The sequence below is a fragment of the Leptonotus elevatus genome, chromosome 11 (assembly GCF_054856555.1).
Source record: "Leptonotus elevatus isolate MCC_2025b chromosome 11, RoL_Lele_1.0, whole genome shotgun sequence".
In the NCBI taxonomy this organism is placed as follows: domain Eukaryota; kingdom Metazoa; phylum Chordata; class Actinopteri; order Syngnathiformes; family Syngnathidae; genus Leptonotus; species Leptonotus elevatus.
Window position 1 is genome coordinate 12,950,867 of NC_141249.1, and position 27,206 is coordinate 12,978,072.

Genomic DNA, 27,206 nt, shown 5'->3' on the forward strand with positions numbered 1-27,206 from the left:
CCACCTCATCATAGCCCCCCATCAAACCTCTTCCACGCTCTCGTTTGCAGGCGGACGGACGCGGTTCAAGACGCTGCCACACTTGTCGTTCATCTACCGAAAAGGACAAGACTTTAGGTAAGAATCATGTGCATGTTGCATTTTGGACTGACGTTATAGTAAAAAGTTTCGTGTACGTATGCGTCAATCTTGGGCTGGCTGAGTTGCATTCAAAAGGATCAAGGAGGAAGGAATGTAGATTTTAGGACTTACAGCATTTGTATTAGTAAGAGAGTGTTAATTAAGTCACTTGTTTATTTAAACGCTGAATTATTAGGCATTAACAGTTTTTTTTTCTTCTAGTAAAACGCTTTGAATTTTTTTTTTTTTAATGGATGGTAGCATAACTCCAGCTCGTGACTTTGCCGAGAAGGCACACGCCTAGTTAGACCTTAGGAATTAAGAAATTCAGACATAATTGAAAGCCAAGCTGAATAATTCAAAATAAAAATCAATTTATGTTTCTTTGCATGCATAATTCTTGTCTTTCTTTTTGTAAATCTACACAAGCTTCCTATTCTAGTTTTCAGTAGCTCAAGTAATCAATTAGAGCGAGCACAGCCTTTATTCTCATGCCATGGGAGCGTGGCAATAAAGGGAGAGGCAGTTTGAATAATAAGTGCAGGAGTTGGCAGAATGCTAGAGGCAACAGTGTCACAAGACACCTCCATCACTGCACGGCGTTTTTAAAATTATTTTTGGTGAATTCTTTGATGATTCTCTCGGATTCTCCACATATGCGAACTGAGCAGCAGAACTATCGGTAGCAGCATTGATCTATTGGTGCACTGCACTTGAAGGCACATTGACCATTGCTTGGGTCAATACTGCTTAATGACTACATCACGTTAACACTTCGTATTTTCCAGTCCAATCTAGTGAAGTGATTCTTTTCTTCTTAGCTATGCAGTTTGGTTGTCGAGATGAAACAACATCATCGCTAGAAGGACTGGAGCTATGTAAAATAAATGCATTGATTATGGAAAATTGAGTTTATTGATATGCCCACCAATTCATCATCAGTGGTTCTTTGTTTACAGTGATCAAACCAACTTTTTACTTGACTTTGTAGTCTTGCTTCCAATTAAAAATGAGTTGAATTGAGTGCAATGAAGGCAAAACACGAAACTGATTTTCTGTATTAATTGGCGGTTCACACATTTATCTGTGTGTAATAAAAAATAGAAAATGGATATTGCAAACTCCTTCAAAAGGTGCTATCTTCACTCCTGACTCACACCCGGCATTACCACTTATTTCCTCCTGTAAGAATATGGACCCAAAAATGTCCGAATATAAATGCAACACTTTTGTCTTTGCTCCCATTTTCATGAGCTGAACTCAAAGCTGAGACTGTTTTCCATGTACATAAAAGGCCTTTGAGAGAAATTTCTCTCAAATATTGTTCATAAATCTGTTAGTGAGCACGTCTTCTTTGCAGAGGTAATCCATGCGCCACACAGCTGGGGCATATCAAGATGCTGATTACACAGCATGCTTATTGCACAGATGTGCCGTAAAATGCTTGTGAACGAATGTCTTTTATGATAACTAGGGGCAGGCAGATTAATCAACGAATGACTCATTTTAATCTGGCGGACTGAACTGTATTATACTGGACAGTTGCGGAAAGAAAAACTTTCCTTCCAGGTGGCAGTTTTACAATGATGCTCCAATTTCAGTTGGCGAGTCATGAGCATATGCTTACAAAAACCACAACGCTGTCTAATGCTAATGGCCTCACATCTCCCCAAATGATACCTGAAATAAAATAAATAAAAGCAAAGCAAGCGAATAGATTTTTGGGGCGCACTGTATAATATCCATGATTTGAACATAATTTCCCACACAGTAGCAGCATCTATCAAATATAGCATTAGCATACACATCCATCGTATTTTTTTAAGACAAACAAAGCACAACAAGCTATAAAATCCTGTTCAAAAGTCAAGAAACCAGCACAGTATTACAATTCAATTCCTTCCTGTTCACCATGGGTTCCAGTGATTGGGCTGTACCAGTGCGATGCTTTTATTAGTAGTGTTGATCATTAGCGATACGACGTGTCCCTGGTGTTACATAATGACTCCAGTTCAGGAAGGTCAATGCCACAGTAGGGTTTCTTTGAGAAATGTCTTTTCATCATCTGATGGGCGTACCCAGTAGAAAACCATGACCATTGGCTATGACACGTGAATCCACTTAGCACCAGCTACCACATTTGATGACAATCCATGGAGCAGCCATGGCTCATCGCTAAATGAAATTAATTACTTCCAGGCTGTTTCTAAGACGATTCAAGAGTGAAAGCGAGCTTCAACATCTGTTGACAAATGAATGTACTGACAGTTGTTATATTTTAAACTAAACACTGAAGGACTGCCTGACAGATATTAAAACTGTCAATGAATTATTAACTTTAGTTCTAGCCATAAATTGCACTGAATTCACACCCTCAAAGGTCTGTTATTCAGGCTTCATACCAATTGATCCATCAAATCTAAAGCCGTTCAGTATTTATAATGCAATAGGCAACAGCGACATGAAACTTTAATAAGGCCCAGCAGCAGTTGGTTGTTGTTAATGGAACATGAAGAAAATGGAAGCGACCACAAAGAATTGTGTGGAATTACTAAAAATGCACTCTATGGCCAAAAGTATTGAGACACTTGATAATGTGTGTTTAGTATTCAATCAGAGAGTCTTTCATCATCTTAAAAACACTGACTAACTGTTTGGACAGTTCATTATTTGCTTCAGCAGAAACAAATATAGTTCCAGTTGAGCATGGGATTAAGTCATTTGTATGAAGTCTAGCTAAGTGTAGCGGGAGTAGTGAGTAAGTTTGTAGTCATAACAAGCTTAAAGTTAGGATAATGTACTATTGTCATGCCCAGTTGTATTGTAGTAACGCCTAAATACTGTTTAGACACCAAATCGGCACATTTCTAATAGGGCCAGACCGATTAATCGGCTGATTATTGCCCTTCAAACATCGGCTAAAACAATCGGCCAATTGGGCCAAATGGCCGATTATTTTCACTCTTAAAACGTTATCATAGAATAAAACCAAAGTTTCCGACGAAGAAAAAGTGCCCTAAATGCACCATTTTGCTTGCGTAGCATTAGCAACAAGCAAGTGTGTAGCATATGTTATTTTGGTTATTCTGTTGTCCCTAAGCATCCTTTAAGCTGTTCATTGACACCCCAGTTGGAGGTAACTGTAAAACTAAACACACAACAATAAGAATTACATCCACTGTATATTTAAATACAAAACATGCTTCGTTTTTAAAACATCTCTAGCCTAGCGCTAATGCTTAAAGACAATGAGGGAAGATCCCATTCAAATGCTAACAGGAAGTTAGTATCGACTTCGGGAGTGTTTTTTCCTTCAAATAATGAATATTCACACGCAATTTTATGCATTAAATTTTTATATTAGTCATCTGTTTTCTTAACAATTACGGCAACATTGACATTTGAATGTGTAATTTGCTAACCTGTCGCTCAGCAAGGTGTTTGTCTACTTTCTATTGAATCAAATCATACAGTTTTTCATGTTGGAGAAACGCGTTGCTTTGCTTTTGAATTTGAGGAGATGTGACATGTAATGAGGCTGTACCGTGGACTGTCGTGGACAGCAGGTGCGCAAAGGTCTCTCGCTTGTCAGAGAACCTCCATCGCTCCATATTAGCGACCATTCAGACACCTGGCTATACAGCCGAGAGCATAAAAAAAAAAAACCAATTGGTTCCGCTAATGTCAACTTGACAACACATTGAGCCTTTTTGAATGGACTTTTGTGGTGTAATGGCGGATGGAAAGCTCTATGAATAAGGATAATCAGCAACCAGCCTCCTAAAAAGCTAATTAGGAGAAATTATTTCAAACCACTGTCAACTTGAGACTGAGTTCTGGTTAGAAGAGTACGGTAACCACAATGGAGTCAGAGGCAACCAGGGATGTTTTTTTCTGCACATCATAGCATGGTTACAGTTCTGCTAATGGACTGCTGAAATAAGATAAAGACTAACTGGATATGATATTTGTTTGTCCTTGCCAATACACCATCACAATTATGTATACGAGTGACGTAATTGCCACTTTTTTTAGATGTGCACAATCTCTTAGCATTCAGTACGAGGTTGTAATAAAAAAGTCAAGTCTGACTCGTTTGTAATCTTTCTTTGCTTTTTAGGTCAACCAAAATCAAAAACTAAAAAGTACAACAACAAGAAGTAGAAAAACATGACAACAGATAAGGGAAGTTAAACTACATTCACTAAACTCACATGATTAAATATTAGGGATGGGCGAGTATAGACACCAGGTATCGGCATCAGGCAGATACTGGCCTTATTTTAAGCGGGTACTCATGAAGGGTGCTGATACTAGCCACTGATAATAATAAAAAAAAACTGAAAGAGTAAGTCCTCCTCGGCAGTAGTTGGCGCTATAATGCGGCAGAAACACAGGTCTATGTTGACAAATTTTTGTCCTTGTGTTAAATGATTTTTTTTTTCTAAAGTAATAGATGTAATCAGAATTGGTGAGTATTCAAAGAGTGAATACCAGTATTGGAATCAGTCTGAAAAAAAGTGGTAACAAACATCCCTATTAACCCATTTGCTCCCATAAACATACGTTCTATTTTAAATATTACCATGGTCCCAAAGACATATTTATATGTTGTTTAAATTTTTTTCTTTTATTTATGCTATAGCATACGGAAGGCTTTGATGCAGCCTCAGAACTGAAGAGAATACTGAAGAGAAACAATTTTAGTTATTACAAAAACGGACAGCAGGTGGCAGCAGAGTATAAGAGATCCACCAGGGCCATGTTGCAAAAATCTATTTTCTCCACTTTTTTAAAAACCGATTTATGAATAATGATGAAACTTAGCAATATTCTTATGCTAATTGCTGCAAAACGGAAACAGATTTTCATGATGAAAGAAGAGACTTTAATCTTTCTTTTGGTTGGTTCCATGTTTTTATAGCAATAGAACACAATACTCAGTGGGCCTTGCAAAATCAGTCAAAATCCAGTAAAAGAGCCGGGAGCGAAGGGGGTTGCTTCAGCGAAAATGGCTGGGAGTGAATGAGTTAAATATAATATATTTATATTCTGTTCAATGTGACAATGAAATAGAAACAGAAGATCATTACATTCAGAAAGAGATGATCCTCCTAACCTAGTATTAATAACCGTTTTTAAAAACTGCCCATCCCTACTGATATGGCCGAAAATGCATTCTTGGAATAGAAACACAATGCGGTGCAGTTCTACAACGCTAACAACTAGCAACCTCTCCATCAATCCATCCTTCCATCAATTTTCTGTAGCACTTGTCCTCATTAGGGTTGTAGGTGGGCTGGAGGCCATCCCTGCTGACTGGACGAGAGGCGGGGTACACTCTGGACTGGTCGCCAATCAATCACAGGGCACGTACAGACAAACAGCCATTGGCACTCGACTGTGAGGCAGGCATGTTAACCGTTATATACACAGTGCGCTACCACTGCGAACTGCAAGCTTTGAGCAGGTCATATTCAGTCAATTTCAGTGCCTTGCTCCACTCTAATGCTTTCATTGTTTATGTGAAGAGAGGCAAACAAAAGCTGAGTATGTGTCATCAACAAAGTGATGCATTAGTGGAAGTAATTCAGATCTTAGTGAGACCAAACTCCGTGAAATCCAGCATCCTGATATGTCAGCTGATTGTGTTGGCGCCACTGTCCAGTAAGTTTGAAGACGCAATTTACAAAATGGCCTCAAAAGATCAATGTTGTGACAACGTTTCTGCTCGGAGAGAGACGCATTGGGCCAAAAGACCTTTGTCATTGTTGTGCACATTTTTATCCCGTCACAACTAAAGCCACTTTGCATATAGCGTTATTACTCTATGGGTTCCATAGCAGTAACAATGTCCTTATCTGCCATTATTAGAGAGCAAGATATTGAAAGTGTAAGAAGTAATGGACTTCATCCGTCAGAAACTACAGCAGCAGAATGTGCGGCTGAAATAGCAAAACGCGAGTTTCACAGATTGATTTATGATACTATTGATTTCCACTCCTTTCTATTATTAAACCGAAAATCAACAATCATCATCATCAGTATTCTGATTAATATTGTTTGTGGTATATAAGTTAAGCAGTAAAATCCACCCATTCTTATTGAGCTTAGAGGGCGGCCATTTTGCCACTCGCTGTCGACTTAAAATGACATCACAATTGCTCAGGGCTCAGGTAACGACCAATCATGGCTTTCCGATTTTGTGATTGCTCATGTTGATACTAAATAATTCACAGTTTTTATTACACACAATAGAATTCCCACATAAAGGACAAATTGTATTTGAATTAGGAGTGTCAGGCGATTAAAATGTTTAATCGTAATTAATCGCATGACTTCAACGGTTAACTCACGATTGATCGCAAATTTTATATCTCTTCTAAATGTACAATAAAATACTTTAAAAAAGTTTTCATACTCTTGTTAAAGTAAAAGTGGGGAAAAAGGTTAAACTAATATGGCTGTATATTTTAGTCATTGATACAGTAATTTCATAATAATTCATAAAATTGAGTTGAAATTAGAGCTGTCAAACGATACATTTTTTAAAATCAGTTTAATCACATTTTAGACTTTTGATTAATCACAATTAATCCCTTAATTAAAAAAGCTTTTCATCAACATCTTTTGCCCGCCAAATTTGAAGAGCACATGTCGACATTTAATATTATGAAGGACGTCTTCAACATTTTTTGATTCATTGCACACTCTCATGCTCTTCTTTTTCTAATCAGTTTTTAACTTGCATAATTCAAAATGATAAAAAATTATCCCAGTAGTTTAACATGAACAAAAATTCTGAATATCATATGCAAACATTTATTAAATGCTTTAATGTATGTAGTTTTGTTTATTGCTGAAATACAACCTGTGCTACCTTTAACATAACCATCCGCTGTCAAGATAAAGGATAATCTGTGGTCAAAATTAATAGTGCGATTAATCTGCGTTAATACATGATTAATGTGATTTTTTTGTACCTTTGACAGCATTAGTTAAAATTAAAAAGATGTATTGTATTGTAAAAAAAAAAAATGTGATATTGATTTGTGTTGAGGTAATTTTTCTGCCACTAGATGGCATTATTGTATTTGTAAGATTTTGGCAACAGCTCAGTTTTCTTTTCATATTAAGAACTATCTCATCTTTCAAATGAACTAAGTTTTGAAGTTCTGTACATTTTTAAAATTGTAAAACACAACTTGACCCCAGTCTCCACAAATATATGCATTATTATTAAATTTATTACTGCAAAATTTTGACATGGATGTTTCTGCTGCGTTGCGACTGGAATTTCCCCAGTACAGGCTTTGAGATTAATTAAGGGGCAGTCATTAATCGTGCGTCAAAAAAATGAGTGTCATTAAAGGAACTTTAAATTAACTCACCAATTTTTTACACCCCTAATTTGAATGAATTTGAAGTTATAGTATTTCTCTAAAAGTTATTTCCTCATTTGTTGTACTCACTTTCTGTTTTCTCCTCGTCCCTGCAGCAGTATGACAGGGGACCATAACACATTGGGCCTACCCAGACCTCCAAGAGGACTCCATTGCCCAGAAGATGCTTTGGGTCTTGCTCTGGAGCCCATATTTGGCAACAGCACCCGCAGACACCACATTCTTCCCCCATCCCACACAGACTGTGAAAGCTGGCAGAAGCATCGAACAGGCCTGGCTGGAGGTTCCAACCTGCGTTCTGGCTCCCCTTCTCTCCTGGAGCCCCACAGTCTCTCGAGCAGCCGCGACACCCTCTACCTTTCCCACATGATGGGCCACAGCCCGCCTTCTCACCGAAACAGAATTGGCCTCACTCTGGATGTGACGCCATCTTTTGATGTTGGAGGTAGCATGCTGGTGCTTGATGGAGATTTGCCCATTAGCCCCAATGTGATCAAGAGACGTCGAGGGGGCATAATCGAGCAGAAGGACATAGTGAAGGCCCACCAGGCTCATAAGATCCACAGCACACCACAAGCACGTCGCAAGGAGTGGGAGTAAGTATCATACCAGAGACTGTAGTAAGTCCAGCGTCTCTCTACAACGCCATTTTCCTGCGCTAGCGGCTAGGCAATGATCGCTATATTACCCACACAACCTCTATTACAGTAATATACATTGCTAGCCATTTCATCAAAGGTGAAGTTAGCCCCCCCAAAAATGATTGACAAAAATATGTTCAATGCAGCCCCACTAGTCTAAATATGATATTCTGGTTAATATTGCGTTAGTGGAATATAAGTTAAGCAGCAAAATCCAGCAGTTTTGATCTATATCAGAAGGCGGCCATTTTGCCACTTGCTGTCGAGTGAAAATGACAACACAGTTGCTCAGGTCTCAGGTAACAACCAATCACAGCTCAGCTTCAGAAAATAGGTGAGCTGTGATTGGTCGTTGCGTGAGCCCTGAGCAACTGTGACGTCATCTTCAGTCGACAGCAAGTGGCAAAATGGCCGCCCCCTGAGATGAATAAAAAGGGCTGGATTTTGCTTCATAACTCATATTCCACAAATGTAATATTAATCTGAATGTTTAGACGAGTGAGGTCGCATATAACAAATTATTGTCAAGAAATGTTTATGGTTGACTTTGCCTTTGAGTGTCCGAAAAAGCGCTATATAAATCAGATCCATTATTATTATTATTATTATTTTTATTTTTGCTTATTCATATGGTTTTCATCATTTACAACAATCTTCAGTGAGTCAAATGTTTGCTCGGTGCACAGCGACCTATTTATGGGTTGATTGCAGCGAGATGGGAAAACAAGGTTTGTCTGCATTGGATTTATGCAGTGAGAGACTTCAGATGCCATTTAACAGGCAATCATATGGATGATGGATTGCTGTGTTTTGAAAATAAACATGTTAGATGTTAGAGTCAAGACTGGAGAAGAGGACACAATTTTATATTCCTATTAAACCGCAATCGGTTTATCAATCATTGACTGGAGCTGTAAAAATAGTTATAAACACTCATGTTTGTGACTAATGGCCGGGAAGAGCGCACACACAGTGCCAAATTTGATACCTTCATAGACAGTTTGTCATTTAGATTCATGCATCATTGACAAGTTTTGGAAATAAAAAGGAACAAATCTGCTGTAAAAATTTAATTAAGAAGTCACACTGTACTTCACAGTTGTGTAATCGAGGCAATATACAGACCTCCTTGGCAGTTGGTTCAGTATCTAGCTCAAATTTGAATAGTTTGGCCTTGGCAGAGGTAATGACATCATTCAGACAAGCGCCTCATATTCACCTACTCACTGTATTTTTTTTTCCGTTATCAACCGAAAATCTCACCGATTTGCTGTTACTTTGTGTTACTTTGGTGCAAGACATCTGTTGCAGTAAGTTGAGGAGTTTCATTTCAACAAAATGTATGCGTTGCTGCCATCAGGTGGCATCTATAGGGAATTACAGGAGAGCATCAACCTTTCAGGGGGTAAGGTTCGGCCTCTATCCTGATTCCTCACGTATAGTTGGGTTCGTTGACGTGGCCTAATTACAGTTGTTTGCCCTTGGCAGAGGTAATGACAAAAAAAATCAGACATATACAGTATATAAAAACCCGTTCTAGTAAAACACACCCATCCACATGTCCCCAAACTCTGTAAATTTTCTAGTTATTGATTGTGCCTGTTCGACTGCGTGCGTGCGTGCGTGCGTGCGTGCGTGTTTGTGCGTGTATGCACGTTGTCCTGGACTTGTAGATATTTAATATCTCAGTCAATGCTTGGCTCTAATTGGTCTGAGAAGACTTTGTGGCTCCCTGGATACCACTAAAGTATGGATTAGTGTTAGTTTGTCTGTTTGCTGCCATTTTGTAATCATGCGATGTTAGTTGGAAACAAGCGATTGCCATTCGAGTGTCATCCAAGCAAATGTGTCATGCTCGTTTGTCCCAGCCACGACTGTAATGCGATTTCTGTTTATTTATATACAATCAGTAGGTTTTTTTGTCAGTATAGTGTACAGTGGTACCTCAAAGTTTGAACATAATTCGTTCCTGTGAAGTGTTCAAACGCCGAATTGTTCAACCTCCGAATTTTTTTTTTCCATAGGAAATGATGTAAATGCAATTAATCCGTTCCCAAGCTCCAAAAACAGAAAATTCCTATTTTAATTTCTATTTATGTTTTTTTTTTACATTTACAGTACAGTAAAGTATTTAAACAATAAAAAATACCTTACCTTTGTTGTGGTGTGATGGCATCAGTGGATGATAAATGCTATGTTAATGCTTGCTTTAGTTCAGTGCTGAGTTTGTGTATTTTACATTGGGCATATTGTTAAGCTACTAAGCGATCCTTGCGTGCGTTGTTTAACGTCAGGCACGTTGTTGAACAGCTAAGGGAGGTCTTCGTGCCAGTATTTACAGAAGTAGTGACGGTAGTTACAACTGCGCGATAATCCCCTTCCTAATTCCACTGTAGTTCTTAGCACTGTATGTTTTTCTGTGCTGCCACTGGCACTCCGAAAATGAGTTCAAACTCCGAGGCATTTTTTACTCCGATTTTTTGGTTGAAGTCCGAATTGTACGAGTTCCGAGACGTTCAAACCCCGAGGTTGCACTGTACGCTTAATTGGATTTACTCTACATCCACATGCGTGCACATACTGTGTATGTTTTCACTAGGTTCCTGCCCTGTGGAGATGTGAAATCTCAAACTGAATGGTAGGGATTGATGCCCCGCCCCTTCGGTTTCCCTGCTGAAGCTGGGGCTGACCCCCACGGTGCCCATCTCACCTTCCTCACCACAGGCTCAGGATGCCACAGTCCATGCTGAGTTGATGTCTGAAGCTTACATCACTGGGTGGAGAAAGCTTATGGGGAGGTGGTGTCGATGCAAAATGGATGAATTGGACATTAAAAGAACAATTCTATTTAATAGTTGAGATCAATGTTGCATGGAAAAGGGCAATTTTTTGCATTGGGACTTTTTTGGGTCCAGAGACCCCAAAGAGGGCAAATACGTTTACAAAGACCCTATCACAATCCTAACACCAATTACTGTAAACTAAATGCCATAGAATTAAAAGTTGACTGTTTTACGGTGGATAACCAATCAATTTATATTTCTTAGAGAGGAAAAGTCAGAATCATGTCATAATAAAGTTGTAGTCAAGGAAAAAAAAGTTGTAAATTGTAGACGTATTTTATTGGGATAAAAAGTTGTAATCTGACAAGATTAAAGTTATGTCTTTTCAAGATAAAGTCGTAATATTATTATATTAATAGTAATATTAAAGACAAACAAAGGAAGAAACATACTATACGTACATTTAAAAATATATATTTTTATTAGGGCTGTGCCAAAAAATCGATTCTCATAAGAATCACGATTCTCATTTAGTATGATTCAGAATTGATTTTAAATGTCCCAAAATCTATTTTATTTAAATTATTTTATACTGTCTTGCCTTTGTTTGTGTGTGCCTTTATTTAGAGCGGTGTTCATGTTGTACCCGATTTGACCACTTAGGGGCAGTGTGGTTCCACGCGGTCTAATACACTGTTAAATTGTAGCCACATTAGAGAGTAGAAGGAAAAAGTCACGATCAAGTTATTCCAATAAAAAAGGGGTTTTTTTTCAGTGTGGAGCCATTCTTTTGAGTGATAAAAGTGCCGCAAGTAGCTCGTAGCATTAGCGAATCAGACTGGAGTAGATCATTACAATTCCTTGCACATCTATAGATTGAAGCAAAAATCATTGTCAATCAAATAATTTTGAAGCAAAAATCGTTCTTAATCAAAAATCAATTCTGAATCGAACCGCATACCAAAAAATTGGAATTGATTCGAATCGTGAGCCATTCAAAGATTCCCACCCCTAATTTTTATTTCCAAAATAGTATACCTTTATTCTGGAATTGATGCCTTTATGCTCTAAAAATAGGACAAATTAAGCTTTTTCTCCTTTACTACTTAATTAATTTTTGTGTTAATCCGCCTTTAATTCTAGAAAAAGAATGACTTTAGTCATGCAGAAATGTCAGATTTATGTGATATGGGCTGTAATGTCCCCTGCCCGATACCCCACTACAATACCGATAATCCCCCCCCCCCCCCCCACCCACCCAGTCCATACTAGACTCCTCTCTCACATTAGCATAGTCTAGGGCTTTTTTCGTTTATGTTTTTATTTTCCATCTGAGAAATCAGGGCACTGCTTTTGGTTGTAACTGTTAAGTGAATTTCGTTGCGCAGTACTTGACCTGTGTGATGACGATAAATTAAATGCCATATGTCGCAATTATATCAGTTCTTTTAACTGGTCCAACGCTTAAGTAGGGAGAAGTAAATGTTTGAGTACTAATACCATTACAACAGCTTTTAAAATGTGCACTTTAAAACGCGTTCAGAGGGAGACAAAAAGAGAAGATGAATAAAACAAGCAACACATAACTGTTGAACTGAGGGACTCAAATGTTCTGATATTTAATCATGCCAGCCACGACGAGGCTGTTGGAATGGCAAAGTCGGGGCAGATGATGCCATGCCCGTTGACAGAAATCAGGAAAACACAAAATTAGCCAAGAAAATGTTCTCTGATTTTCCCTTTTGTGGCACTGCTCTGCGTTAAATATAACTCATGATGTACCGGTAGTCATCCAATGCAGCCTCTCCACTTGTGTTAATAAATGTAATAAGTCTGTGTGACAAATGAATGATTGGGTGGGCAATGGCTTGATTGTGAAGCCTGTAGAGATGTTCGGTCATGGAGCAGGTAACAGTCCTCTGGCCCGCCTGCTGTAATTAAAATGATCCGTTCATGTCAAATGGACGCCGCTGCAGACCCGAGTGAGTGAGTCACAACGCGTTACGCGTTACGACCGTGAACGTCCACCTCTCAGGTCTGCTGAGAGCCAAAGCCACATTCTCATGGCGGATTGGATTAGAATCGTTGCACCTGAGCCAACATGTGCATCTGTTTTCTTTCCAGGATGATTTCAGACCAACAAATAGGTTATGATAACGTGAGGTGATTTGGATCCTTGCCCAGCAGAGAATTTAATTTGATTTATTAAAGGCTCCCTGCCAGAAAAATTAATTCATCAATCAAATGATTTTATTTACCCACTTTGCATACCAGACTTGTACGTCGACAAGACTTTAGAGCTGAATAATATTACATGACCAAGCTGTCGTCAATCACTAGTGGAGAAACACTAGAGACTCGAGTAGAAACGGAAATCATGAATAAATGAGCAAAAGCAATAAAAATATGAAAAGATCATTACTAAACCTACACCTAAAATACTGTAAAAGCACATTTAAATCCTTGAATTTTTGTGTCGTTGTGATTGTCGCTTGTTACACTGCATGTGCAACATTACAAACGTTAATGGCATCTTTTCATTGCACCGGATAATAACAGTGCTTAGTGTTGTCCTGTTTTAATGTCAGTGATTAAACTGGCATTTGAGCAACAGCCCGACTGGACAGTAGCTATAAGCAGCTGGGAACAATAACAATATGTTGAACTCTGTTTGACTTCTGACCTTTGTGTTTGTTCACGGTGGGTTTGTCTGTCTATGCAACCTACTGTATTTATACTTTAGTACTTACCTGCTCAATTTCACCGTCTACAACCCCTGTCTCTACTTTTTTTGATATAATTTCTCTCTATGTCTCTACTTCCTTATCAAACACTACCCACCAACCGGTTGACTTTCCTATCTTAGCTTACTTAAATAGACAGTACAGTGCTCATGCTATGCTAGCTTCCATGACAGATTCTCCGTGGGCTTCCACATGTGCGCTCCAGCATAAAAACTGTCGTATCCTGATTTTCGCGCCAACGTAAGCCTCAATGTGCTTGTTTGGGAATTTGTCTCAGCTCACTCCGCCATGCTAACGCTTTCGGCGTACCGAAGGTGTTTCCTTTTTGAGATTTACCAATATTGTGGCTGAAAGAAGACCACGTCTAACTATTGGCACATAGTAACACGATTTTGGTGAATTTGATCGAGGTGTAGGCAGACAGAATATGTCATAAATATGACAACAGCATGCATCAAACCATCTGAATCATCACATGCTTCTATTCGATCAGAATCAGAATCACAATCAGATTTATTGGCCAAATATGTAAAATACTCAAGGAATTTGTCTTCACTGTCTCAAACTGTCCGAGAAACACGAAAAATATCAATGACCAACAGAGGGAGATCGAACGGGAAGCTTGATGGGTCGCTAGTTAGTTAGCACCCCGAGTTTCTCAGACGGGAAAAAGAAGACATGAGGAAGAAGAAAAAAACAAGGCCCAGTCTGTGCTCCTCTAAAGCGGAACACAGTATCTCATAAATATATATATTTTCCCTTGAGTTACGAACAAAAATTTGAAATACGAGTGTGCTTCAGTCCGCCACTGCTAGATAGCGCTAGCAAACTTGACAACTTCTGGCCCTGTCAGCTCCCCTTGGTCTCAAATCTAAATGAAAGCAACGTTATGCTTAAATCAATTTACTCTAACGAGACATTGCCTTTTGCTTTGCCGCTTCTTTGCCTTTGTTTCTGATTTGCTAGCTAACAGCCAATCAGAGTTGCGCGATGATTGTCACCGACGTCCGACGCCATTTTGAATAACGGTGATCGACAGCTCAGTTTAAGAAGCACAATGACAAAACAATCTTTTAATTTGTCAAAAAAATTACTTCGATTTTGTCCCTGTTTGTATAATTAGTGAGCTGGGTGAGATCGGTATACTGTAACAATACTGTATGTGTGCATTTTTTCCCATGAAACCCTGACTGTGGATGGAATGATAAACAATGACTTCTGTTGAATATGCCATGAAAAGAACAATCTTGATTAATGATCACTACGAATATCAAATATGTCACTGTTATGAAAAATTCCTTTACGTAAGACATCGGGGTGGCCAATGGGGTGGCCAGAGAGCGTTGCTCCGCCCCTGGTTGCTGCTCCTGTTATTTCTCCGCATTTTACAAGGAAGTCGTAGTAATTGATGGCCACACAAGGAAAACAACCCTGCAGTTTTGTGCTTCACACTAAAAATCCAATTATTGTTTCAAGTGTTGATTCTGCAGGAAAAAAAAAACATAAAATCAGTGCTACCGGTTCATACTGCAAACATACTGATATGTCAAATCAACATTTTGTGCAATAATACATAGTGGCAAAGAATTGGTGTTGAAACCAGCACATTATAAATGCTGTTGCCATGATATTGTACAATACAGTATATGTGTGTGTTGGCTTTTCATTAGTTATCTTTTCAGGCTGTTTGTCCTTTGTGGCAGCTATTCTCGGCAGGGGTGTTCGCAGTCTTGGAGGGGGGGGGGGGGGGCGTGTGTGATCTTCGTGTCTTCTGATCACAATGTGATTGGATCACTCTGACTGTGCTGCTGGTCATCCATAAAGCGTCCTCCAGTCACTGCCCGTTTTTCCATCTCCGGAGGCTGAACCACAGACCTCATTATCTGTCCACTAACATGGAGGACGTTTGTATGCTGGTTCAATGAATATAACTGTACCATGTCGCCTTTTTAGTCACGCACTGTTGATAAAAGTCAGTTAGGATATGCCTGTCAGTTTATTCTTACAGCGATTAGAAGGGTTGCATTGATGTAACTGATATGATAGTGTATCAATTTATCAAACGTGGCGTATCTACCATGTTATCTAACCCTGGAGTCTGCAATTTTGGAATGCGAAGTTGAAGAGGACATTGATTTTGTTCATTCTCCTCAATAATGCAATAGCAGTGAATAAAATGTCTTGATCGTGAACAAAAAAAATGTGTAAATCAAAACCAACACTATTTCTTTTAGAATTACAATCTGCATCGTCACTTTTATAAAATGACTCAAATGAACAGCACTCGAAATGTAAAAGTGCAAGCCGAGGCACAACAGGAAGTGTAAAAAGGGGTGGCGTTGTGGCATTTTATGTACAGAACGATTTTCACTGTTAAGTTTTTGATAGTACAGTCATAGAAGAGATTACGGAGAGGACTATTGTGAGTATTGTTAATTTTTTTTTGTGTTTAAAGAATACCTGGTTCTTGTATTGTTGTTAATACTGTATTATTTGTAATATAATAAGTGTATGTGACGAGAAACTATCATTTGTTTGTGGCGACTTTTTGATGAAATGGAATCAACATACTCCGACATCTCACTTTCTCATTGTAATGTTTAGTTTGGGTCTTTGGTCGAATAACTAGAGGAAGCGCCACACTTCCTGATATTTTTTTTCTTCTTACAAATCATCATCAAGAAACAAGTGGTTCACTTATCAGTGAATGTGAGTGCTGTCACCTTCCTGTTTTTGTAATCGTACAAAAAGTTAGATGTAAAATAATCCATTGTTTTAGATGAAGATCAGTATAGGATTTTTTTTTATAAGTGACAGTGAAGAAAAGTATAAGCATGAACATTATACGAGCACGATATCGTAAGGGCACAACAAAAAGAGCTATTATAGTAAAACACTGGAGGAGTGTAAAACGATTTTTCAAAGGATATGGAAGGGGATAAAAGAAATCATGTCATTCAGAATAGATGTAAGTTGACTGAATATCCAACTTCTTTTATAAATAGTCGTGATAAAATAATGAGCGAGTTAGATGACATTGCTCAGGAATTCAATGGCTATTTTGTGGAGGTTGGCTCATCGTTAGCTTTTTTCTGATGATAAAAAAAAGGCGTTTAAAAACTTAATAATGATCCAACTTCTAGTTTTCTTAGTGTGGTAGATAAAAATATAGTCGAAATTGTAAGAAAAATGTCAGACAAAAGATCAACCGACATAAACCATATTGATATCGAAATTATTTAAAAGTTTATTGGTTGGATTGTAAAAAAATCTGACATATATACAGTATGTAATCTGTTATTTCCAAAGGGAGTTTTTCCTAATAAGATAAAAGTGGCGAAAGTCATTATAATCTTTTAAAATGGAGATAAGCATCGAATCGAAAACTAGTATTTTCAAATTCAAAATGTTTTAAATGTTTTTAATGAAACTATTAGATGTGTTTATTAGATTGAATGAATACAAATAAAATGTGAAAACCAGTATGGTTTTTGAGAAAATTGGACCATACATCGATGAAAATTCCGTTGGTATCTCAATCTACAGAAAATATTTGATACGATAGATCAAAGACAAAAATTTGGGAAATTGGAGAAGTACGGGCCAAGGTGTGTTGCCTATTCATGGGTAAAAATCTATTTGGGAAATAGACAGTAATGTGCAAAAATGTATAATAGTGTGTCAGATTTTCCTGTGGAGTACCACAAGGTTCAGTTATTTGTCCAAAACTATTTATATTTTACATAAATGGAATTTGTGTTAACAGATTATTTTTTTTATTCATAATTTTTGCAAATTACATCAATATTCTTTGTTCTGGTAAAAATGTATGTAAAAGAATTATTGCGTGGCATTGGAAGAAAGTTAGAAATTCTTAGGTTGTGCTTTTATGCAAATAAATTGTCTCAAGAAAACCACATTTATGGTCTTTGGGAATCAGAAAAAAATAAAAGGGGATATCATGCTAAAAATGTTTTAAAAACAAAATTCCCTGGATGTAAATAAACATGGAAACAACATTCATTACATCAAAAGTACAAATGTATAAACAGCACTGCAGAAAGAATACAAAATGCCTTCATTATGTTATTGTTGCTCTTTGTCAACTGAATTTGTGGGTGACACTGAAAGCACTATAATGATGCAGCAATTAGCAAGCCAGTGTTTACCATTATAAACGGAACTTTAGTTTTTCCTCAACAATTGATCATGTACAGTTCAAAGTGATGTTCTTTATTTTGGCCAAAAGTGTTACCGTAGCACCTTATTAGTTTCAGTCTCTCTCTGTTTGTTTGCCCCCAACTTATTAGCATCTGCTCTGGCACTCAGGCCCGCTGCCTGTTGATCCTCAAACCTGACAGATATTCGGCAGCTTTATAAAGTTCTTCAATTGCCTATTTACATTTGAAAGCCGAGGACGTGCGTGTGAAATTGCTTCCGAGGTCTTAATTGCACAGCAAGGCATGCCAGCTACCATAGCAAGAGTTACTCAATTCTTAACAATTCAAGTTTTTTTCTTTTTCTTTTTTAATTACTTTACTTTGATTCATTCATTCAACTTTGCTGGCGGATTGAGAAAGAGTCTGTCGCAGTGAATTATCCTGTTAGTGTCACACAGACACACAGTGTGGTGTAAATGTCAGACCTGTTTGACACGGGTAAATTATTAATGATGACACGCTGAAAAGCCATTTTCCATGCCACAAAATGACATAATAATGTCCATGATAAGAGGATGTAGTTTCATTGAGAATAGGCGCGCTTGTTTGCTCACAGACGCTATGTTTCAATGCAACTTCCTCGTTTGTTTTGTCTTTGTGCTCTCAAATTAAAAAAAAATGTAAGAAAGTGTCAGGAACAAAAATGGAGACAAAATCATTGCCTGGGGGTGCAAAAGGAAGTGTGCGCTCTGTTTGTGACAAGACACTTTACATAAAGTCGCTGGTAGGAAAAAAAAATGTTGATGCAGTAGAGCTATGTAGCCTATTGCAACACTTCCTGGCTTTGTAGATGAATAAGCACAAAAAGAGTGGCATTAAGCCTTTGTAAATATTAGTCAAATTATAGAAGTGAGTGTTACTGTGCTGTGAATATGTCACATAAAATCACAATTGTATTTGTTGTGAGAATAGCTTTCGTGCTATGAGTTTTTTTTTTACTTGAGTATTTTTGTAAAGAAGAAACTACATGCATTCATCCATCTATCAGTGATATTTAAATTCAAATTAGCATATTCCTCTCTCTCTCTCTCTCTCTCTCTCTCGCTCTCTCCCTCTCTCTCTTTGACTGCCATCTCTTTGTTTATGCAAGCGCAGATCAGATCAGATCGCCAACATTACTAGCTGACCTAGATTTTGTCTCACCTGGGTGTCCTCATTCCCTTTAATCGCCATCCTTTTTAGAATTCCAGCCCTCAGTATGTTGGCACCATGCATCTCGGGCCCATGCCCTGCTTTCCAGACAACACCTACATCCTCAGAGGATGCGCTTTTGTGAATAATGGTCATTGCTTCTCGCGTTCTCTACTGTACGGCAGCACACGCCTTCACTTCACTTCATTGCACATTCGGATAAGCAATGAGTTCAAATGCGCGTGGTTGTCTAACCACGTGCATAGATCAGTGTTAATTATTAATTAATAATGATTGGCTGATAACTCACTTGAAAACCACGTCCGTAACAATCTGCACGTTATAAATATTGTTTTTGAACTGCTCCAGATGATGTGCAGATGCATTGTGTTTTTGTATAGTTTTGTTGCTTTCTAAAATTGCAATGTGATAGTGGTGGTAGAATTGGATTAAGTTTTTTTTCCCCATTGAAAGCCCAGGTACATAATGCACGGCCCTCACATAGTGAAACTGAATATGAGCATTCAAAAGTATCCTTGATTGACTGCAATGGATTTGGGAAGCATTTCATGCTCACTGTAAGATGAATAATATACAATAGTATGTTACTTCAAAAGGGTGAAAGGTGATGTGCTCTTCGTCCATGTGAGAGACTTCCTGGTGAAATAGATTTCTCTGTTCAGCCGGTCCGCAGCACTTTGTGTCGAACTCTCACATTGCCCTGTGATATGAAAGCAATTAGTACAGGAAGCAATGTGACCCTTTAACCCAGCGCACGTGAGCTCCAAAGACAACACTGTTGGCTTGGAGACATGAAACATTGATCCTTTGAGCAATCTGAGAGGAAACGATAAATCGAATTACACACCAAATTAATTTGGGTTCTGGAATAATATAGCAAATCTGGATTTCAATGTTTGTAGTTGTACAACATTCGGTGCACCGACACGCTAGTGCTCAGTTTTGAGAGAAAGTATTATTTTGTACTGTTTTAAATATTCTGCTTCTCGTTCTTTAGGTGAACGTAACTTGATATTAGAAACAGATGTCAGTCATTATTCAACAGAAACAAATCACCTTCACATGAAGTCAGAGCTAGCATACTAGCCTAAATAACATGCTAGCGCAAAAATGGCTAACAGTGGCTACAATTACTGTACTCTATTAGCACATCACCGATCTCCTGTGCTTGTGTATTGATATTCCATTTAAACTAGAATATAACACGCCACATAATGTGGTGTGGTGTCCTAATGCTTTTTAGTTTTGAATGTGAGCAGGTCTGTGAAAGAGTCTACACTTCTTTCATACCGGTTAAATTTCAATATCAAAGCCTTGCGCCGTTGTCAGTGTAATGCTGTTAGCTCATTGGTGCTTTGTAGTGTGACAGGATTCCTTTTAGACGCTTGCATGGGCTTTGCTTCACATTACGTTTACGTAGATTTTGTGTGTGTGGTCAGCATCAGCATCCACATATTAAACTTGCCTCCTGACTAATACACAGAACTCCAGAGACATATCCTACAGTGTGCGCGCGCGTGTGTGTCCAAGTTCAGTGCTATTCATCACTCGCAGTCCTAACCAGAAGGAGTCCAAATATTGCAACAGCCTGACTTATGTTCCTTTTAGAGGAGGGCAGTTTTGACAAACGACAAGGAGGCGCTTGGTAAGCAAACTCCATGCTCATAAATATCCAACGTAGCAGCAAAAACGGGACTTTATTGACTTTGTTGTGACCCCTACTGGCGCCAATGGGAACTGTTGATGTAATGCACAGCCCATTCATGATCAGTCATGCTGGTGCCTGATTATAAAATGTGAACGTCCCGTCAGTATGTTTAATGTGAACTCCCAGTTAGGCATTGATGTAACAGAGAGGAATCAATTGAAAAAAAAAAATCCTCTTGAGGATGGATCACGTCACTGTCATCACATGATAATGCGCCCCACCCCGCCACCAACCCACATACAAAGAATCATTTTGGCTTTGTGTCCCAGTGTGTTTGCTTTCTTTTATGTTCAAGATTCGTTTGTTAAATTATTTCAGAAGTGTCCTTGCTGCAAATTGGTCTCTGACGTCCTTGTATGACATCTGCTTCTCAGCGGTGTGATTGACGCTTTTGAAGCTGAGGCCAGTGAATTAACGTTCCTGGGACATGATTGACCTCAAGTTGATTTTCATTAACTTGAGTTTAAAAGGGTATTTTCAAACTCACATTTTCAAAAACAAAACGAATTTTCAAAATCAAATAAAAAACTATTTTTCAAATAACATTCACTAATCTTTGAGGATGACTCCACAATGACATGTCACACATTCCACAATAGAAAACTTTATTTAAAAAAATATATATTTTTAGGGCAAGTTGCCCCCCAGTTCTTTGTGACCTTTTAATTTTTTAATCTTAAAAAAATTAAAATTAAACTAAATTAAAATGAATTTTTTTTTAAAGAAAAGAAAGAAAAAACTAATGAAAACTAACAAACCTGCTCTAAAACAACTAAAAATTAAGAGACTTGTTTTAATAAATGACTGAAAATTATTATTTTTTTAAATGTAATAAAAATTAACTGTACTCATAAACATAATAACCAATAAAATGTCTATTTAGAGGCCTTCCTTTAAATGTTTACCTGGAACCTATTTTTGGGGAGGGTATTTGTATTTTATTTCATTTTTGTCCTTTGATTCATTTGGATTTCAAAACTATTTTTGCAAATATTAGAAACGGAGACTGTCTCTTTCAGGGTCAATCCTTTGCCATTATAATCTGTACACGTAACACGCAATAAGTAAACATAAGAGAAGAGCGGATGTAAACAAACTCTTCACATGGAAAAATCTGGCCTCCTTTAGTCCATGCAGACCGCACACTCACGAAATTTCTTCACCAACCTTGCTGGTTGAATTTATATGAGAACAATCGATCTGTGCTGTCAGTGTGTCCATCAACACACTTTACATTTGGTACAGATTTCAGGCTGCGTTGTAGATGTATGCTTCATTAAAGCTAAACACAGGCAGTTAGCACAAACATCTATCGATTTATTTTATTGGTGCAGTTGTACAAGATTAATATTGTTTCATTCATATTGTTATTTTTTCACTTCAGTTGCTGGTGCAATACTTGTGAGAGGTTAAGCATTTTGTATATTCGTCTTCAAGCTGCTCATATGCAAATATAAATTGTACATTTGTTTGCATTTATTATGCAATATGTGCTTTAGAAACACTTCCATTGGTGTCTGATATAATTCAAGCTGTAATCATATTTCTACAATCATGAAAGTCTGTGAATATACCCTAGTCAATTAAATTGAAATATAGTCATTTTAAAATCGACTTCTTATTTTTTTAGGTTATACCTCAAATCCTGAAATAATTTAACTCATATCAATGTAGTGTTGCATTTTGCCACTAGAGGGAGGCATCCCATTTCCTTTGCCTGATGCCTCTCATCTATGAATGCTTTCTACAAAATGAAGCAAAGTGTATTATTATTATTTTTTTAAACACACACATTCTTTTTGGAATAAGCCTGTGACATAACTAAATGTGGTTAAAGTGTAGCACAGCATTACTAAGTACCTCATAAATGTGCATTCCCCCCACAGAAGATCCCTCAATAAATTGAGCATCCAACATGGTTTGTTTTGCATTCATTAACCAACTGTCCTCTGAGCATGCAGTGTGGTAAAAAGCGTCATACTTGTAGAAAGGCCGTTATTCTTCATCCCGTGGGCATCGTATATACTGTAGGTTGTTTCATTATAATGTAGTGTTACGGCAGCAGATTCACGGGGCTGGAATAGAGGGCATGTCAGTTGTGTTGCTAGGAAACATGGAAGACGAAGACAACAGTTGGAAGCAGGGTTCTGGGGTGGCTAGAAAAAAAAGGGGAAATAACAAGGAAATAAATAATAATATAATGTCTTGTGCAATTGTAAAAAATAAATGAAGCCAAACACATAATTGTTGTAACTCTAGAATCTCTCGATGTGTTACGTTTATGACGTAGCCACTTTTATGCAAAGCTGCACTTGCAAGGTTCTCTCATGTCCTTACCATTACCATCTCAATTAAGCTAAATATAGTCAAGTGCCCCACCCTCAGCCCCTTCATGTGGCCACATCAATAAGTCTGCCTTTGTCCCCGGCAGTACTCTTGCGTTTGGACAAGCTTTGGCACGTCAATGCCCAATTCTGGACAAGTTATTGGGGAACTTTTAATGGCGGGGAAACATTCAGCCAAATGACGATATTATGGGGTTGTGGAGGATAAACATTAGAAATATATTATGCCGTGATAAACATAGGAAGCTAGTTTCAGTAGATGACATGTTTCCCTTTTTAATATAGTTTTATTGAATACAAAGAAGTAATTCTTTATTACGGAAAGGTATTGCATTCCCTTGAAAAATACAGCTCTTTTTTTCTGACAATTTTTTTTGGGGTGGGGGTGGTCTGGGGCTTTAAAAAATATACATATTTTCTTTTATTTCTGCTTTTCAATTTTTGGTGTATTTTTTTCTGAGTATTTATTTTTTTCTATATAATAATTTCCTCTGTTTTTGAATAATCCCCGCCCCCCTTTTCTGAATATTTTTCTTTTCATGTTTTTGGAATATTTTTTCCTGTTCTTTTATATTATTAATAATTAATATTATTTATTTTAATAGCAGAAAAATATTAACAAAAGCAAAATATATTTTTCCCCAAACAGAAAAAAACAAAAACTGAAAGTATTCACACAAATAGAAAATAAATCTGAAAAACAGAAAACCAAAAAAACCATAATGAATGAGATTGTTAATATTAGAAAAAAATAAAACAAAAAAAACCTGATAACGCTTTCCAGGGATTTTGAGTATCTATATTTGTATGTAAAATTATATTGCAGTTCAATAATGTATCACAATTTTCATTCTACTTTATAACTGCCACTATGGTGCTTGAATTCAAATGTGTATTCTTTGGAGAGATGCTGACAAGGAGAGCTGGAGCTCGCAATAAGTGAAAGCAATATTTGATGAATATTCCGCGTAAGATGATGAGATCCAATATGACATTTACAGTGTCAAAAATTCTGCCTTTAATGATTTTAATAATGTTCAATTTTGATTGATTATTTGAATTGAATCAAATTGAGATCCATTTTGGAATACTTTGCCGCTCTTGTGTGGCTAAATATGGTAACCAAAGTACATTGGAGTAGAAGTAGAAATGTATCCCAAATCATTTCAAACCTGAGCATTGCTAATTAACAGCTTGTGTAGCGAATCTCATTAGATTTCCAAGTGTACCTAATGAAGTGTCTGGTGAGTGATTAAACTGATTACATATTGATTGATAATTTGTTAGATAAAGCTACATTAAAGAATGAATAAGTTACTGTTGTGTATGTTCAAGCATCCAAGATACTTTGTAGAGCCATATATTAATTTGTGGAACTTGGGTACATTTGCGCTTTTCCCGCCATGCCGTCGCTATGGAAACTATTTTGACAGTGACATGTCATATCAACAATGTGAAGCTGAAAACAACTTTTCTGCGGAGATGTAGCTAAAAATGCCTTCTTTTTTTTTAACTGACCAAGTTTAAATCAAGAAAGAAATAATCAGTCATGAGGTCAAAGCATTTGAAAGACACTATCGGATGCAGGGGTGAGCTAGTATCTGTGCTCAGGGGCCATTATTTGTTTAAAAATGGACAGATGAGCCAGGTCAGGTAAAAAAAAAAATTATAAGTGTATTTCAAATATATAAAATACTTTGTTACATACTGCTTCAAAACATCCCACTTGTGCGTTAACCAATTATTATTATTATTATTATTATTATTTTATTAGATTCATAAAAAACACTGTAACTAAATTCCCTGCTTACCTGCACATTCTAATCCTCATCCATGCTTGTCATCAAGTGCCTCCGCCACGCAGATGAAAATGTGTTGACAAGCGATGGCAGCACACAAACACATGCAAATATAGTTCTTGTTTGAATCGAACTTTTATTTGTCATTGTGTACACAATGGAACTTATTTCAGCGGCTTCCTTGCCTTCAGCACTACATCATAAAAACATAAATTATCAACAATGACATACTTATACACAACAAATAATAAAATAAGCCCTAATGACACCACAGCTTAGTGTAAAATCCTCATCGTGTTTAATTAACTCACTGCCATAAATTCATAAAAAATAAAAATTAAAAAAAGATTAAAAATTAGGGGCAAGAGCCGATTTTTTTTTTAAATTGTAGTTAATCGCATGACTTCACTAGTTAACTCACGATTAATCAGAAATTGTATGTCGGTTTAAATGTACAATAAAACAATTCTAAGTTTCCATACTCTTGTTAACAAAAGTGGGAAAACAATTTTAAACTAAAATAAATAGTTAAAATGAATTTTTGACGTTTATAGCCGTCAATGGCAGTGAATGAGTTAAGTGAAAAGACCTTCAGTTTCTTTAATAGCAAAAATAACCCAAATTGGGTCAAAAAGGGGTTAATGCAAAATTGGGACAACACATAAAATTGGGTTGTATTTTTATTATTATTATTATTATACAAAAGTACAAAACCACCCAATTTCCTTTATTTTTTATTGTATTTTATTATATATATATTTTTTCTTTTTGTGTGTGTGGGGAAGGGGGTAGTACAAAACTACCCATTTGGCAAAACACGATGACGGACATAGTTCATTTATTACTGTACAATTGTTGCAACAAGTTTCTTTTTTCTTTCTTTTTTTTACGCATACATTGCCCTTTTCCTCATTACCAGCAAAGATAACCATATGGAAATAAAACTCCCTTGTAGAGCTGAATCTTCATGGTCCACTTTGTTGAACTTTCAATATTAAAGTTATTTCCAAGTGGTGTGTCCTTTTTTCTTGTTGGAGTTTTATTGACACGTCGACCATATGCTCCGTTTTCTCCCTTTACATTTGAGTTGCCGCATTGTCTCCTGACTGTTGCTCTCATGAGTCAGAGGCTGATTTCGTAAGGCAGAAACAACGATAATGACCAGATTTCAGACAAGAGCCTGCCAGGTATATATGTGCGTTCTCGCGTTCTATTTTTGGATGGAAATCTTTGCATCTCAGTGCTATGTGCCGCTAAGTCCTGTTACCAGAGAAGATGCTGTCAGCCTGTTGTCAAACATGCAACATGGTCACCCTGGTAACCTTTTTTTTTTGGTTATTAGTGTGGAGACTGTATGTATATTTTATTATTGACACCTACTCATAACAGTCACCTCATGTGTCAATGTTTTAAGTGTCCCAAACAAGTATTTATACGTTAAAAAATTATTATTATTTTTTTTTATGCTTTGATGCAGCCTCTCAATTGCAGAGAACGATTGAGGAAATTGTAGTTATTACAAAAACGCCCAGCAGGTGGCAGCAGAGCAAGAGAGATCAACCAGGGCCATGTTGAGAAAAGCTAATTTCCCCACTTTGATTTGTGATTAATGACAAAACTTAACTATATTCTAATGCTAATTGCTGCAAAACAGAAACAGATAGAAATGTACTTTTTTTCCCTGATAAAAATAGAGACTCTAATCTTTCTTTTGCCAGGTTCCATGGTTTTATAGCAATAGAACACAATATTCTGTGGGGCTTGCAAAATTAGTCCGAATCCAGTGAAACAGCCGGGAGTGAACGGGATTGCTTCAGTGAAAATGGCTGGGAGTGAATGAGTTAAACAACTTGCTTTTCACATTCAATGGGTTAAATACACTGAAGTCACATTCAACTATAAATATATATATATTAAAAAACCATGTTTGAGCAAGTGGGGAAAAATAGAGACTCCAACCATCATGTGAATTCCAGGCTGCGAATACTTGGCTCAATGCCTTTTTCACCAGGAAGTCGACATCATCCTTACTCCCTAATCATCCGCCGGCAACACCTAATTACCATAATAACCTCTTCACCTTTCAGCCAAAAAAAACTGTGACTCTCAGCCTGACATGAGGACAATGTAGTGCCATCAATTACTCTCATTTCAATTACACGCGTAACCTGTTGGAGATGGTGATCCTCTCATCTAACCGCGGTGAAAAAGTCGTACTCTATTTTTAGGAAGAGGCCTAACACAAACACACGCCGTTGTGGTGACGCACAAGAGTCTGATTTTAATAAGGT

General features: G+C 37.3%; 1 protein-coding gene across 1 annotated transcript in view; it reads left to right on the top strand.

Annotated features, from left to right (window-relative positions):
- The first annotated feature begins 57 nt into the window (after window positions 1-57).
- The window catches only part of cacna1ea (calcium channel, voltage-dependent, R type, alpha 1E subunit a), a 92,284-nt gene continuing 65,135 nt past the window's right edge, over window positions 58-27,206 (top strand). The window contains exons 1-2 of the mRNA XM_086088801.1: window positions 58-117; window positions 7,619-8,119. Of these exons, the coding sequence (XP_085944927.1) occupies window positions 7,623-8,119 (497 nt within the window). The 5' untranslated portion in view covers window positions 58-117; window positions 7,619-7,622. The remainder of the gene's footprint in view (window positions 118-7,618; window positions 8,120-27,206) is intronic.